Source organism: Chiloscyllium plagiosum, chromosome 24 (genome assembly GCF_004010195.1).
Source record: "Chiloscyllium plagiosum isolate BGI_BamShark_2017 chromosome 24, ASM401019v2, whole genome shotgun sequence".
In the NCBI taxonomy this organism is placed as follows: Eukaryota; Metazoa; Chordata; class Chondrichthyes; order Orectolobiformes; family Hemiscylliidae; genus Chiloscyllium; species Chiloscyllium plagiosum.
This window is the reverse complement of record NC_057733.1, coordinates 12,245,825-12,261,775: the sequence shown is the minus strand read 5'-3', so window position 1 is coordinate 12,261,775 and position 15,951 is coordinate 12,245,825. Positions and strand designations below refer to the sequence as shown.

Genomic DNA, 15,951 nt, shown 5'->3' with positions numbered 1-15,951 from the left:
TAGTCACGGAGGGAACGGTCTTTGCGGAAGGTGCAAAGGGGTGGGGAGGGAAATATATCACTGGTGGTGGGGTCCGTTTGGAGGTGGCGGAAATGTCGGCGGATGATGTGGTTAATGCAAAGGTTGGTAGGGTGGAAAGTGAGGACCAGGGGGGTCCTGTCCTTGTTACAGTTGGAAAGGGGTGGGGAGGGAAATATATCCCTGGTGGTGGGGTCTTTTTGGAGGTGGCGGAAATGTCGGCGGATGATTTGGTTTATGCGAAGGTTGGTAGGGTGGAAGGTGAGCACCAGGCACGTTCTGTCCTTGTTACGGTTGGAGGGGTGGGGTCTGAGGGCGGAGGTGCGGGATGTGGATGAGATGCGGTGGAGAGCATCTTTAACCACGTGGGAAGGGAAATTGCGGTCTCTAAAGAAGGAGGCCATCTGGTGTGTTCTACCTATGAAGCATAGAGTCAATAAACTCTCATTTGCATTAAAGTTTCCATTTTTTAAAAAAAGCAAAATAAGCAAATGCTGGAAATTGTGTAAAGTCTGGTATGACTTTTCCTCAATTCTGAAGCAGTCATACTGGACTCAATGTTTCTCTCTCCAGAGATGCTGCCACACCTGCTGAGTATCTCCAGCATTCTGTCTTAGACCAGTGGGAATTGACGATAAAGTGTCCAAGAAAGAACAAAGGCAATGGGATTATTATCCTTGTGGAGATTGCTTACAGTAACTCTGTCATTGCAACATTAACACTACTTCCTTGATTCCTCAGGATTAAAAGGAGTCTTACATTTTAAACCTAAACTGGTCAGGTCACTCAAAACATTTTATTAAAAAAAAAGAATTGCAAATGGAAAAACTCAGCAGGTCTGGCAGGATCTGTGGAGAGAAGACAAAGTCAATGTTTTGGGTCCTTTTTGCTGATCTGAAGAGGAGTGACTGGGTCTGAAACATTGCATCTGTGGACAGAAAACAGAGTTAATCAGAACTGCTGAGTTTCTCCAGCCATTTGTGTTTTGTTTCCTTTTTAAAAAAATTTTTCGAAGGAAAGATAATCTTGCAGGGATATTACCAGCAAACAGGGTAGTTTTTAACCAGTGGGAAGGTGGTCCAGCTGTGTATAAACTCTGCCATCTTGCTGATGGTATAATCGTGCATTTTTCTTTCAGTCAGAGATACCCCATTTGAAAAATATTCTGCTTGTTAAGTGATTTATACAGCAGGACTTCCTAAACTATGGGTCACTACCACCCCACCCGATTCTGAGGTGACAAGCTGAAATTTTGGGGTTCTGAGTCCCAGGGCACCAATGGTTGCCAGGGAGCTTGGATTGAATGTGACCAACTGGGAGGCCTCCTTGAACTTTTTTTTTATTGGAGAGTGTGGCCTAACGTTCAGATCTTCAAGACTTGAATGCTGCTGCAAAATAAATGGTTAAAGGTAGGTCTTTTACATGGAATTTTTTTTCAAAAAACTTTCAAGTCATCTTCAGCCAGCTCTCCCTTGCCCTTCTTCCCTCCCTAGGGTGATGCTAAGTCGGAGGCAATATGTCTGAGGTCATACTGGGAAAAGCTGCTGTGGAGGATATTTAATGACACTGAGAGTTGTGGAGTTAGTGTACTTCTACTCCCAATATAGTCTACTTATACCTCATCATCTCACTCTTTGTTGACACACGATACTGGGGCCTTGGGTTATTTGGAACTGCCTTGATTCATGGTGAACTAGTCAAGTTGGACTTTAACCAAGAGGCCCAGTTGACAAGTCTTTGTAGAATCCTCCAAGAGAATACTTGGGTGAGTCAATTTTTCAAAGTTTTCCAATAATTAGGGGGCCTACTGTTCTCTCACACCAAGAGAAAATATTATTTCAGGCTGAGTTACCGATAAGATTTCCCTTTACTAAATTGTAGATAAACATCCTGTGGCCCTTGTTTAAGGTTTTATGGAAATAGCTCACACCCAATCACCCAAATGGAATTGCCAAATTTATGCCTAGCATATTGCTATCAGCTATCAGCTACTGGGTGTATCATAACAAAAATCTTTTCCATAGTCTTTGGATGTTAGATTAGTTGCACTTAATGAACTGCCTAATTAATTAAACGTATTTCTGACTGACATGATACTTGTCCCATCAGTTGTGGCTCCCATTGACTTACCAGAAGATCTGGCATAATTAATCACTATGGTAAAGCACTGAAGATTGAACAGCTCAGGTTAACCACTTATTTGACAGTTAATACTAGGGAAAGGCTGCCTTTGCTGTCTGCTGTTTTTATGAACTGTACCCAAACAAATAGTAACAAAAGTCTCAAATGAAGTAATTCAACATTAAAGCAATGGAAGGTGATCACTGCAGCTAGTCAGTGAGGAAGATTGCAGAATGATTGTGGTTACTCTGTGATTGAATGAGCAGGTGTTTCACCGCTGGGCCCTGATTCTACACTCAGGATGAAATGCAGATTCGGTAACTTGTGACTATCACCGAGGGGAGTTGTGGAAGGAGGCAACCCATTCTGTTGGATTGTCTCCAAAAGCCTGTGCAGTCTAGCACATTGGATGGGCAAGGTGGCGCAATTTTGTATTTTAGAGAAAATATCTACAGTATCTTTATTTTTTTGCTTCAGTTGTCTAACTATGGACAACAAGCCCCACTTGGAATGGGGAACAAAACCTGTGCTGTTGCATCAGTCTGATTAATACTGGACGCCTGAGGAGTCTGGGCTGCTGTGGCAGTGTGCTAGTTACACGTGTAATGCAGTCGAGAGCCACAGGTCATGATTGAATTATTCATTCATGGGACATGGGTATTATTGGCTGTGCCAGCATATATTGCCCACCCTAATTACCCCTGAAGATGGTGGTGAACTGCCTTCTTGAATTACTGTAATCCATTTGGTGTAGGTAGACCTACAGTACTGTTAGAAAGAACATTCTGGGATTTTGACCCAGTAACACTGAAGGAACAGTGATATATTTCCAAGTCAGGATAGTGTGTAGCTTGGAGGGGAATTTGTATGTGGTGGTTTTAGATTAGATTACTTAGTGTGGAAACAGGCCCTTCAGCCCAACAAGTCCACACTGACCTGCCAAAGTGCAACCCACCCGGATCCATTCATCTACATTTACCCCTTCACTTAACCTGCACATTTTTGGACTGTGCGAGGAAACCAGAGCACCCAGAGGAAACCCACGCAGACACAGGGAGAATGTGCAAACTCCACACAGACAGTCACCTGAGGTGGGAATTGAACCTGGATCTCTGGCGCTGTGAGCAGTACTAACCACTGTTCCCATGTATCTGCTGTACTTGTCCTCCTAGGTGATAGTGGTCATTGGATTGGAAGATGTTGTCTAAGGAGTCTTGGTGAGTTTCTACAGTGCATCTTGTAGGTAGTACACACTGTTGCTACTGAGGTCTGGTGGTGGAGGGAGTGACTGTTTGTGGATATGGTGGGCAGCTTTGTTCTGGATGGTGTCAAGCTTCTTGTGTTGTTGGAGCTGCACCCATTGAGGAAAGTGGGGAATATTCCAACATACTCCTGACTTGTACCTGGAAGATGGGGAGTCAGGAGGTGAGGTCCTTGCTGCAGGATTCCTAGTTACATTTCATTTTTATTAAATCCAGTTCAGTTTCTCGTCAGTGGTAACCCCAGGATGTCGATGACTGAGGTCAGGTCAATGGGAGGTGTTTGGAAGGATTTGTAGATTGTTTGGCAGATTCCATGGGTGTCATATCACTGTATTAGAACCTCCAGCACACTACTCACTACGTCGCAAGATTTTATCTATTGTAGATTATCCACCAAATACATGGCTGGATAGCCAGCCTTGCCTCCTTACTTCTTCAAAACCATCTGGCACATGCGACTCTTAGTCGTCTGGTTACAGAGCAATAGAACCCTTTACCTCCTTCAATCTCAATTTCTTCATTGTTCAAAGCCAAGCTTGCCATAGGTTTATCTTTGTTTTCGATTGTTCTTTCTTCAACTCTTCCTCTTGGCTACATTCCAGGGGAACAACAAAGGTCAAGGTAGACCTGGATGATGCATCTTGTTTTTTAAACTGTTCAATTAAAAGTCATAAAGGATTCCTCAATACAGAATATAAATATTGCAGGTGCCAGAATTGGAAACAATAACAAAAGCTGCAGGAAACACTCTGGTCTAGCAACACGTGTGGCGCGAGTAGAGTTCACCTACCAACTCTTTTCAGCATGTAAAGGTTCAAATGATGGTCATTTTCGAGTCGAGCATACTGTTTCATATTGTTTTTGTTTCTATCTTCATTTCTAGACCATTGAACCAGTGGACAAGCTACTTCGGAAGGTTGACCCCAACCGTGATAGAGAATCATGGGTAAAAGAGCACAAGACAGGCCATATCCGGCCTGTGGACATGGAATTATAGAGAGCAAGCCCATAGGAGGGCTATAGTTATATTTTCCCCCCCTCACAGGCATTGACTGAGCAGTTAGATTTTGCTGGTCTTCAAATGAATGGATTGAGTCGAGGATACGACGTGCAATGGAAGTTACAAGTACAAGCTCATAACCCAGTGCCTTTTGTGTTCATGGAACAAAAAAAAGTTTAAATATTTAGCCATCCGTGTCAACTTTAATAAGCAGTTTGTTTTTTTTTCTGTGCTAATAGGAGTTTTCTTGTTATCAAACTGCCTATTCACCAGCAATGGTGGAAAAGCTTTCTCTTGCATGCTAAGCATGTATATATACACAAGAGTTCTTTGCTGTCGGTGATTCCACCTTCCCCTCTTTCTCCACCCCACCCCACCCCCACTACTCCTTCCTTACATTCCAACAAATAGTGCAATGTGGTTGTCCTTTGATCAAAGTGGGAGCTTTCACGTGAAAACCAGTTTAGCTTTGGTTAGAGTTCCAATCTTCTATTTTTCCCAAATTTCACCTCCCCATACAAGTTAGCCAGATAACATTCTTAGTAGCTGATCACAATTGAGCGGGATCACAGACTAACCTGGGTACAAAGGACGCAGGGAGGTTTGCAATAACTAAAATTGATATTCAGTAGATTTTAATGAAAGGCTACAAAGTTTGGTGTGCAATGCATCATGAACTATCTATTGGTCCTTAAAATTGTGAAAATGAGAACAAATCAGAAATGTTCCAAGAGATTGGAATTCTATGCCTGAGGTCTTAACTGTTTTGAGTGAGTTAAAGTCAGGCCCTCCAGTTCCAGATCTCTCTCATGTTGAAGTCAATTTCTACAGGGAATCTAGCTGAGGGAAATGCTCCAAATTGAATTTACAATGGCAGGACTTTGACAGGTCAACTATTGAAGGTTCAAATTAATCTTCTGCAGAAAGATCACTTTCATTCTCTTTTGTCTTGGTTGGAGTTTGTTACCATGGTGATTGGTCCTTTTTAGATAGTTTATCACACTCTTCAATTCACTTCACCTTACACATGAGAAATGTGTACAACCTACTGCTAGGAGGTAACTCCATGGGGTCTCATTTATCCTCTATTCACTTCTTTTCTACAACCTTCCAGTCAGACTTGATCGGTTCCTTGGGTGACCAAATCTCAAATTAGTAATATGCACTAATCAATGTTCTGAGGCAAGTTTTGCTGTAATCTTTTTGTTTAGTATAGTTTTAATTTTGTCTGTCTGTTATCTGGTGGCTCACTCACCCTTTGCCTGAACCTTCTGAGAAGGGATATGTTGACAGAAGAGTTTCAGCCACAGAAATGTTCATTTATCCTTTTTAGAAATGTGGATCACACCAACATAGGTGTACAATGGCTTCCAAAGGATAGAGCAGATTTCTAGATGAAAATGTTATGTTGCGATGCTTCCAAACTTGTTAATGCCAACCAGTTAAATTTGCAGGCTTGTAGACAGTTGAGTTGCCCAGTGAGAATATGATTTTGTGCCCATAATTGTTTGTTAGCTTATGAGGACCCAGCACTACTGCTATTCTAAGCTTTTCTTTAAATAATGCAAACACAGTTTAAAAATAAAACACCTAATTAACAGTTTACAGGAAAATTACTTAGGCACATTTTGTCAATCAATGTATATTGGGGGGTGGTATTAACATTTACAACTTTAAGCAAAATTGCTACTTGCATAGCTTACCCACTGGGTTTCATAAATCAGTGGCATTTTTACAATGGCACAGATTCTCTACTTAATTGAAATTCTATGATGTACTGTATAACAGGGGTTTCATAGTTTTCCATAAACCAGCAATCACTGAAGATGAGGTTTATGATCCAAGATGTTTTCATGTGAAAGTACCCCAAAATGAATTTGACCAAGCTGTATTTACAGCAATATAATGGTTCCTATTTAACACTGTATGTTGCTTTGAATATTGTGCAAGTTGTGATACATGTTCTATCTAGTTAAATTGATATTAAAACATTCACATTATAAAAGCAACTTTTTTTCATTGAAAGGCTATCGCTGCTAAAACCTGAACATTTTCCATATAATAAATGACATCTTGTTGAAACATTGCCCTCAAGTGTGTTGCAGTAGATGCTTGCAATGTCTGCTTTAAATACCTCCGGGTCTTGTTACGCACAATTCATATTTCACAGTAACCACAAGTGCCACCAAATGTTCTCAGCTATGCAGATCGCAGCTGCTAATGGGAAATGCAATGCCATTTTACAAAACCAGCATGTGTTCCTCCATCTTATTGACAAAGTGCATCTCAATCAGCGGTGCAGCTTATTGATACTGAACTTTTGAAGATTGCTCGGACCTTTATTCATCATGTTGGCACAAGTTATAACTAGACATTGTGTTGCATTTATCCAGAGAAACCATGGAAGTTGTACAGCAAAGCTCTACCAAAGTAAGAGTAAGCACGATCAGGGTTGACACCCACATTGCCAACTGTGGCTCACTGTTATGAAGTCAGTCATGCAGCGTCCAGCCAACCACAATCTCAAACTCAACTAGTCCCACCTGTCTGCACTTGACCCACGTCCCTCCAAACACTTCCTATTCATTGTAACTGTGCCTGCATCCACCACTTCCTCTGGAAGTTCAATCCACACACCAACAACCCTGTATTTTAAAAAAAGTTCCCCTCTCACCTTAAAAATATGTCTAGTGAAAAAGACATCTAGCATCCATCTTATCTATACCCCTCGTGATTTTGTAAACCTCTATAAAGGTCCTGTCTCAACCTCCTATGATCCAGTGAAAGAAGTCCCAACCTCCTCTTAAACCTCTCCATCTTAATAATAGCAAGAGATTGAGAGTTCAACTCCCTCAAAACTCTGCTGGAATCTAAAATGGAGCCCATAATTCAATCACCTCAATGATTCCCGAGAGTTACTGCCTATTTCATAACAACGTTTTCACAAAATCATAGTTCACAGTCTAGATTTCAGGCTCCTAATTTCCACAAACACCCACTGGCAGAAGGTGAGGATATTTTCCCTTCTATGCCTTTCAGTATGTACCCCAAACATCACGATCTTGTTAACCAAGACACTAACAAGCCACTTAACGTTCAGAGATACATGATAATGCACAGCCCTAACTACTACTTCACAAACAGCTGCTGCTCCCTTCCTCAAAAAATAATTCCGTTCTAAGAAGATTACATTGGTTTATTATATTTTTAAAAGGCACAATAATATATTCACAATCACCATTGATTATACAAAAGGTATAGGATAGAGTAAAATAATGACTCGCTGCGGAGAATTCCATCCACAATTATAGGCCAATTTAAAGCTGTACTTAGATTCAACCAAGCAGTCCACCATATATATAAAATATATAAATACAATGCAGTTCTCAGACATATAGGAATGCAATTGTTTAAAATTTCAACATTTTTATGACAGTGTGGCTTTGAAGTACAAATCGACACTTTGAAAGCGACTGAAGAATCTACCTGGGAACGTAACAACTAATCTCTGAAAGATGGAGTCAAAACATGGCAAACCACAACTGGAACTTAGAAGAGCTGATCAGGTTGAATGGCAGTCTACTATTAGCCAATCTGACTGACCAAGTAAACTTGAAGTTAGTTCATCAGTGATCAGCAGATAAGGAGGAACACCTGATCTGTTGGTATCATGCAATACAGTGTCAACAGTATCCTGACCCACTGCTCCCAATCAAAACACAAAGCCATGGTGCATTTCATCTCATTGAACAAAAGCAATTACATGTGGAAATTACATTTTCTAAAACAGCTTTGATGAAACGTCACTTGGTAAGATGGGTTTATTTGATGCTCCTACCAGTCTGGATGTCCAGTTAACAACGAAAAGGCATCACATGCAGCAAGGTGTTCACGTCAGTTTGTGGGCAGTTTCTCCAGTGGTCAGTGGCCTTTCTTCCCCCATGTGGGGTATTTCCCAGGAAAAGTCTGGGTGTGAAATGGGGCCTTTTCTCCTGCGAGTCAGTCCACAATCAGCTTTTTCAGAGAGTTAAGGTAGGTCGGAATGAGAGAGGTGGACTCCTCATCGTTCAGAAGTTTCTCACCTCGTCCCTCTGAGCCAGTGGAGCTCGGTGATCTGACTAAGGTGGTAAAAGGGGAATTATAACCCTGGAGGATAAAGCAGATAAAGTCAGAAAATTATTTTGGTGACAACATCCATGTGTTTTGGTGTGTGTGTCTGTTTGTGTGTCTGTGTGGTGCTCTCTGGATTTATGGAAATAATTGAGTCTCTCAATGTCTCAGGCATGCTTTCCTTCATTGGACAGGGTATGAGTACAAGAGTTGGCAGGTCACATTACAATTGTAGAGGACTTTGGTTCAGCCACATTTGGAATACTGGTCACCACATTACCAGAAGGATGTGGATGCTTTGAAGAGGGTGCAGAGGAGGTTCACCAGGATGTTGCCTGGTGTGGAGGACACTAGCTACGAAGAGAGGTTGAGTAGATTAGGATTACTTTAAATTATTAAGATGAAGGTTGGGGGGGGGGGGCTGATTAAGGTCTACAAAATCATAAGTATTGAAGAGTGGATAGCAAGAAGCTTTTCCCCCAGAATGGGAGACTCAATTACTAGGGGTCACGAGTTCCAGGTGAGAGGGGAAAAGTTTAAGGGAAATACACATGGAAAGTTCTTTACCATCTCTGCTAGCAATGTGTTCCAGGCACCAACCACCCTCTGCATGGAGGTGGGCACGATAGCATCATTTAAGATAAATCTAGGACAGATACATGAATAGGCAGGGAGCAGATCCTTGGAAAATAGGCAACAGGTTTAGATAGAGGATCTGGATTAGCGCAGGCTTGGAGGGCTGAAGGGCCTGTTCCTGTGCGGTGTAATTTTCTTTTTGTTCTTTGAGACCTGAGAATGACCGGATAACTTCTCACATTCCAAACTCAGGGCAACCTGGTGAAGCAGTTAGTGCCATGCTGCCATTTCCTCAACAGCACTGTGCACAAAAAAATACAAAAAGGACTCCCCATTGGGCCTGGAGCCCGCCTTGCCATTCAATATGATCATAGCTGATCAGAGTCTAACAGTGTGGTGCTGGGAAAGCACAGCAGGTCAAGCAGCATCAGAGGAGCAAGAGAGTCGACATCTCGGGCACAAGCCCTTCAAGAATTTCTTTTACATCAGAAGCTAGAGCAGATTTTAGTCCCTGTGACAGTTTCTGACCAATTACAACAATGAGTTCATCAAAACCTTCTAATATTCAGAGACCTTGAGGGTTTTGAAAGCCGAGTAATTGCCATAATTTTACATTTATCGGGCAATTAGTGGTTAGTTGTGGTGTGTCAGGATTCCCGAGACTTCCTGAAAGACATGCATCAGGATATGTCCAGTCCGTGACTACCTGAAGACTGGGCCTCTTGGGCCTAAATGCCAGGCAGCCTTCTGCTGGACTAGATTGGATCCAAGTGCTGAATCCTGAGTGCATTCACAGTACTGCTACAGAGTGTGGGCCTAACATAAGAGTGCTACCTTGTTTACTGCTGCTGTTTTGTACTAAACCGGGAATCCTTCTTGCCTGAAAATCATGTAGCTTTTCAATCAACACACTGCAGAGGTAGCATGAGCTTGGCCCTTGTCTCTGCGACAGTTTTGGCATCTTTCTGATTGTGAACATTATAGTGCTGTCTTGGAACAGACACCTCACACTGTCAAAACACGGCACCATTAACTGGGAGAACATTGTTGAATCTTGCAGTAGACAGCGAGTCCCCAATGACACATTGATTTGTAATTCAGTGGATAATAACCACTCTGCGAGATATCTCAGAAGCCTTTGATCCAGACATCTGTCTGCTCTCATCAAATCTCAGATTAGCTGCACATTAAGATGTGATTCAATTATCATTTGGCAACCAACTCTTCAATTCAGATTTCCCTGACAGGTGGCTTGGGTACATATCAGCCTCACTGCATTAAGGCTTGTAGGAACACTAATATTCAAAATCAGGGAACATTATCTACAGGATTCCTCCAGCATAAACTGATGCAAAGCAGCAGAAAAATTGCCATTGATAGGAATCTTGCTCATGGCCCTTGTGACAGGCAAATTCTCCAGAGTTGTGCAGACAATCCAGCCTCTAAGGATTACCTCACTTGCTTCTGGGAGACCTTTGCAGAGGCACCAGGAATTAAGACTTGTGACTGTGCTATTGGTCACACTAGCAACTAATAAATAGCTGAGCCAGGTTAGGACAGGTGCTATATAAATGCACGCCTTGCCTCCTGAGTGGGGAAGGTCATTTTTGTGGTGGGAGGTTCTGTTGATTTGAATGGAGGAGGACAGCAAACGCTGAAGTCCAGGAAAACCCCTCCTTCCACCCCCAATCAAACACACAGACCATTCACTGTACCAAAGGATGAAACAAGGCAGCGGCAACACTTACCGAGGAGTAGCCTTTGCCAAAGCTGGCCCGGTTCTTGGTCCGTATTTTGGTCAGTGCCGCCTCGGCAATGTCAGCCCGCTCCTCTGCGTCGTCCAACTCATGAACCGTCTTTCGGTACTTTGCCAGATTCATGTTGGCTTGCTCTTCCTGTCGGGCAGAGAGGGGGAGAGAGAGCGAGAGATGGTGATGGGAGGCCAGGAATGGGAGTCTCTGCACAGCTGACCCTCACCTCTCCATTGCAGTGGACTGTGGCCTCATTCTTCCATGGAAATGGCAGTGAAGCCTGATGCCACACAGTCTCCCAGTGCTCTCCCTCCTGGATCGCAGTACGGCTTACCACAGATGTGCAATCCCAGGGGGTCAGGGTTAACCAGGTACGACACTCAACACAGTCAAAATTAACACACTGCAAAATCACCACCATCCTCCCCCACCGCTTCTAAATTACCAAGTATAGCAAACATCAAGTACACCCTTTAGGTTCCTCCCTCCATCTGACAGGAACTTGAAAGATCATTTGAAATCTCTCTGATCTCCAATGGGCAAAGATTTCTTAATGACAGTCAACCAGTAAATGCCAAGGAACAAATCAACATGGAAGACAGACCATAATGATTAGATTAGATTAGATTCCCTACAGTGTGGAAACAGGCCCTTCGGCCCAACAAGTCCACACCGACCCTCCAAACAGCAACCCACCCAGACCCATACCCCTGCACCTAACACTACGGGCAATTTAGCATGACCAATTCACCTGACCTGCACATCTTTGGACTGTGGGAGGAAACCGAAGCACCCGTAGGAAACTCACACAGACATGGGGAGAATGTGCAAACTCCACACAGACAGTTGCCCGCGACAGGAATTGAATCCAGGTCCCTGGCGCTGAGAGGCAGCAATGCTAATCACTGAGCCATGGTGCTGCCCATAACAGTAGGAAAAGTTTTTCCTGCTCCGTTACAGACAACATAAATACAGTAGCTACAGCAACCCCATGAGGCTGTTAATCTACTTCTTTCTATCCAATAATTAATAAATACTTGTTGAGCTAGGAGCTGCGTAGCATGAAAAATAACCACAACCATTTGATAGAAAATAATCAGATTTTTTTTAACTGCATCAAGTACCACAGTGTTTTACCCCCAAGTCTTGCGACTGAATCATCTCACTAATGACACCCTGTAACTGTGCCCAGGAACGTCCTGATGGATTGCCATCCGATTCTTTATCGCCAACTGTCCCCCTACTTCCATCTACCCACCAGTTTTGGATGTTTAAAATGGGAAAATTGCAGAGACTGGAACATTACAGCCTGTCTCCAATCTTTCTGGGCTGTGACAGAGAAGCATGGCCCATGTTTGATTGGAATACAGCCAGCCTGTCTCATTATTGATGACTGGGTTCCAGTAGGTGGGGTTGTAATACTTCACACTGGGCTTTCAATCACACCGCTAACCACATCATTACCAGATGACTAAGGTGGTCCGAACTAGGAATTACTCCAGTGGTGTTTTATGTGCATTTCCAGCAGCAGTTTAAAAGGCTCCTTATTTTGTTCATCATTTCAGCTTTGTATTTAGCTAAAAGCCCTGTAACACCAATCAAATAGAAACCCTATGGAGTACATTTTGAGTGTCTTAGTTGGGATTTGGTGGTAACACACAGGCAGATCCATTTTGAACATGGTTTCCTGTCAGGTCTAAAATGGCCACCATTTACAGGCACTAGGCCTCCTTTAACCTGGAAAGCTAGGCCTTACAACATCAAGAGTCTCAGAACTGGTCAAAGTGCAACCTGTGAAGGCTTTAAGCTCCCAAATGCACCCACACTGGAAGCAATGAGGCCTGTTCAAAGTGTACTAACACTTTATATTCTGGAGCTTGGAGAATTCGGACCCTTGAGAGTCTAACTGATGTTGCCGCATCATGGAATCACAGAGCGTCACAGCACAGCATGTGACCCTTCAGCTCATTGTCAAACATCTATCTACTCTATCCCCACTGCACAGCACTTGGCCTGTAGCCTGCTTTGCCATGATGTTTCACAGGATCACCTAAATACTTCCTAAATATTTCAGGCACTGAGAACCAGATATGTACCAACCTCTGGGTGAAAGATTCTCCTTAAATGCCCTGTAAACTTCCTGCCTTTTACCTTTAATCTACCCTGGTTCCCCCACCTATTCATACCACAGAAATGTCACGCTATAACCATTACCAGTTAGCGGCAATCTAACCACCCCACTTGCCCCCTTGACATTCACCGAATCCCCCACTGTCAACCTTGGGGTTACGATTGACCAGAAACTCAACTGGACTTGCCACACAAACACAGTGGCTACAACAGCAGGTTAGAGGCTGGGAATCCTGTGCTGAGTAACTCACCTCCTGACTACCCAAAGCCTCTCCACCATCTACAAGGGACAAGTCAGGAGTGAGACGAAATACTCCCCATTTGCCTGGATGGGTGCAGCCCCAACAACACTGAAGCAGCTCGATACCATCCAGGACAATGCAGACTGCTTGACTGGCACCACACCCACTCCCTCCACCACCGACACTCAGAAGCAGCAGTGTGTACTATCTACAAGATGTACAGCAAAAGTACAAGGATCCTTCCAAACTCATGACCACTTCCATCTAGAAGGACACAGGAATATGGGAACACCACCACCTGCAAGTTCCCTTCCAAGTGGAATTGGAAAAATATCGCCGTTCCTTCACTGGCTCAAATCCCCTTGTGTGAGCATACCCACACCCTCCATGGATTGCACTGGTTCATCAAGGGCAAAGGCTCATCACTGCTTTGTCAAGCCAATCACATGCCAGCCCCTGCCCCTGCCCTCGCCCCTCATATGCCCGTGAACAAATCTAAATAAAAATTAGGATTCTGTTTGCGTATGTCCCGACTAATTCTGAGCACAGCTTGTCGGAGCCGCCTCATTCTCAAGGTGCCCCGGGAAGGGAAGGCCTACTCACCGCTTCCTCCACCTGTCTCTTGTAGGCCTTCAGCTTGTTCTGGAGCCTCTCGACCAGCTCCTGCATGCGATGCTGGTTCTTCTGGTCCTCCTCGGCCTGGAAGACTAGCTCCTTCAGCCGCCGCTCATTCTTCCGCAGGCTCTTCACTGTCTCACCATGGCGTTTCTGCTCCCCGTCCAGTTCAGTTTCCAGTTCTTTCACCTACAGCAAGGGGGCGCCGGTTAGCAGCTTGGCTGGAAGCTGGAGAGTTCAGCACTGACTACACAACGACAGACTACATCCCATTCTGGCTTTTGCCCGAAACGTCGATTTTCCTGCTCCTCGGATGCTGCCTGACCTGCTATGCTTTTCCAGCGCCACTCTAATCTCCAGCATCTGCAGTACCCCCCTTCCGTCTACATCCCATTCTGACTGAACCCCAGGACTGTTCTCATATCAAGTGACAAATGAATATTGTTCTTCCAAATAAAAATGGAGATCAATGTTCTAATGTAAACAGGAATGAGACAAAGGCAGGAAGTGGTCTCTTGACCCTTCAGAAGCAATTCTCCATATGGTAATGCTGATTTTTTTGACAAACCTGTTTGGACATATTGTGAAAGCCCTCTGGCATATGTAGGACCTGGTCTAAAGATGGGGACACTACCACTGCACTACAAGACCCCTATCTCCATACAGTATAAGTTGACCACTCTGTCCTGTTGCAATCCTGTCAGGAGCGAAGCCTTACAAATGTAGCCTAACCCTTCCCCAATTAGTTTGTGTTGCTCTTAATGAGAGCTAGAGCATGACTGAATATACACTTTATTTTAATTGTCTTGACCCAATCAAGGTGAAACTTTTTTTTTTGCCAATCCTGAATTGCTCTTGTACTGATTGGAGTGAAGAGTGAAATATGGTGTGTCTAGAGTTACATGGAGGTCAGGTCTGGTCAGGCCAGGAAGGGGCAGAACACAGTGACCCACTTGAATTCTTGTTCCCTTGACCATCGGTGATAGTTGCCATGGTCACCATCATCGAGATAAGCTCGGTGTCGGAGATTTTTTTTAATTGGATTTACAGCCACAGAGGGATTCGAAACCCTGACTGTCCCTGGGTCAGTGTCGTCACTCCAGTACATGAGTACACCTCCAGTCAGCAGTGCACTCAGGTGGCAGTGCCTCTCTCACTCTAAGGGGGACTCTCTGCCTGGCACTGACATTGCGATGATATACAGGTGTCCTGTACCTTGCTGCCGGTAAAAAAGCTCAGGGGTTTGTTCAGCTTCTTCCTCCAGCCCCTACCTTCCAGCTGGGTAAACTCCAATGAGAGCCACAGCGAGCCACACAGTCACTCGACAGCCCTAACCCCCGCACTAACTCGCACCTGAAACCCACATTCTCACCCGGCCTTCCAGTTTCTGAATGATTTTCTTGCCCCCCTTCAGGGCCAACTGCTCAGCCTCTTCCAGCTTCACGTTCAGCTCCTTGATCTGTGCCTCCAGGCCCTTCTTTACCCTCTCCAGGTGTAGAGTGTGCTCCTGTTCATGATGCAGCTCTTCGGCTAGTCTGACCACCTTAAACAGAACACAGCAGCAGGGGTCACTTTAACAATCTCTGGCTGCTATACATAGAGCAACACTACCCCCTTGTGACTGATCAGTGAATGAGCAGAAACGCAGTCAAAACTCTGGAGTCCCACCTGAAATATTCGGCCACATTCCCCTCTCATTCACACTGACACAGACATACATTAAAGACATTTTCATGACTTTGGGCAGACTGTCCACTGAAGGGTCGTTGTGGACTGGTTGGGCCAAAGGGACTGTTTCTACACTGTAGGGAATCTAATCTAATCTAATCTAATCTAATCTAAAACCCTTCTGAGCAGCAAAGTGCCACCTCCTGGTTCAAGTGAATATGTACATTTCTTAGATTGGGTTGGGACATCTGGTCGGCATGGACAAGTTGGACTGAAGGGACTGCTTCCATGCTGTACATCTCTATGACTCTATAATTTGTTATAAGTCAGTCTTCTGAGTCTATAGTTAGTCAATCAAACAGTACTCCTTAAAAGTAAACTGTGTGCTGTTCCAAAATTGACCTATTAGACTGAAAGGAAAAGGATTCTGAATTTTAAAAGCATATTTTAATTGAGAG

At 43.9% G+C, this 15,951-nt stretch overlaps 2 protein-coding genes across 15 annotated transcripts in view; one reads left to right on the top strand and one right to left on the bottom strand.

Moving 5' to 3' along the window:
• Positions 1 to 6,483, top strand: part of gas7b (growth arrest-specific 7b) — a 449,937-nt gene extending 443,454 nt beyond the window's left edge. For all 4 annotated transcript variants that reach the window (XM_043714439.1, XM_043714440.1, XM_043714441.1 and 1 more), the window contains exon 14: positions 4,285 to 6,483. In XM_043714439.1, coding sequence (XP_043570374.1) covers positions 4,285 to 4,398 — 114 coding nt within the window. In that variant the 3' untranslated portion in view covers positions 4,399 to 6,483. The remainder of the gene's footprint in view (positions 1 to 4,284) is intronic.
• Positions 6,484 to 7,579: 1,096 nt separating this feature from the next.
• The window catches only part of LOC122562023 (myosin-16), a 277,196-nt gene continuing 268,824 nt past the window's right edge, over positions 7,580 to 15,951 (bottom strand). For all 11 annotated transcript variants that reach the window (XM_043714428.1, XM_043714426.1, XM_043714433.1 and 8 more), the window contains 4 exons: positions 15,198 to 15,368; positions 13,814 to 14,014; positions 10,836 to 10,982; positions 7,580 to 8,547 (listed from right to left, as the gene is read on the bottom strand). In XM_043714428.1, coding sequence (XP_043570363.1) covers positions 8,401 to 8,547; positions 10,836 to 10,982; positions 13,814 to 14,014; positions 15,198 to 15,368 — 666 coding nt within the window. In that variant the 3' untranslated portion in view covers positions 7,580 to 8,400. The remainder of the gene's footprint in view (positions 8,548 to 10,835; positions 10,983 to 13,813; positions 14,015 to 15,197; positions 15,369 to 15,951) is intronic.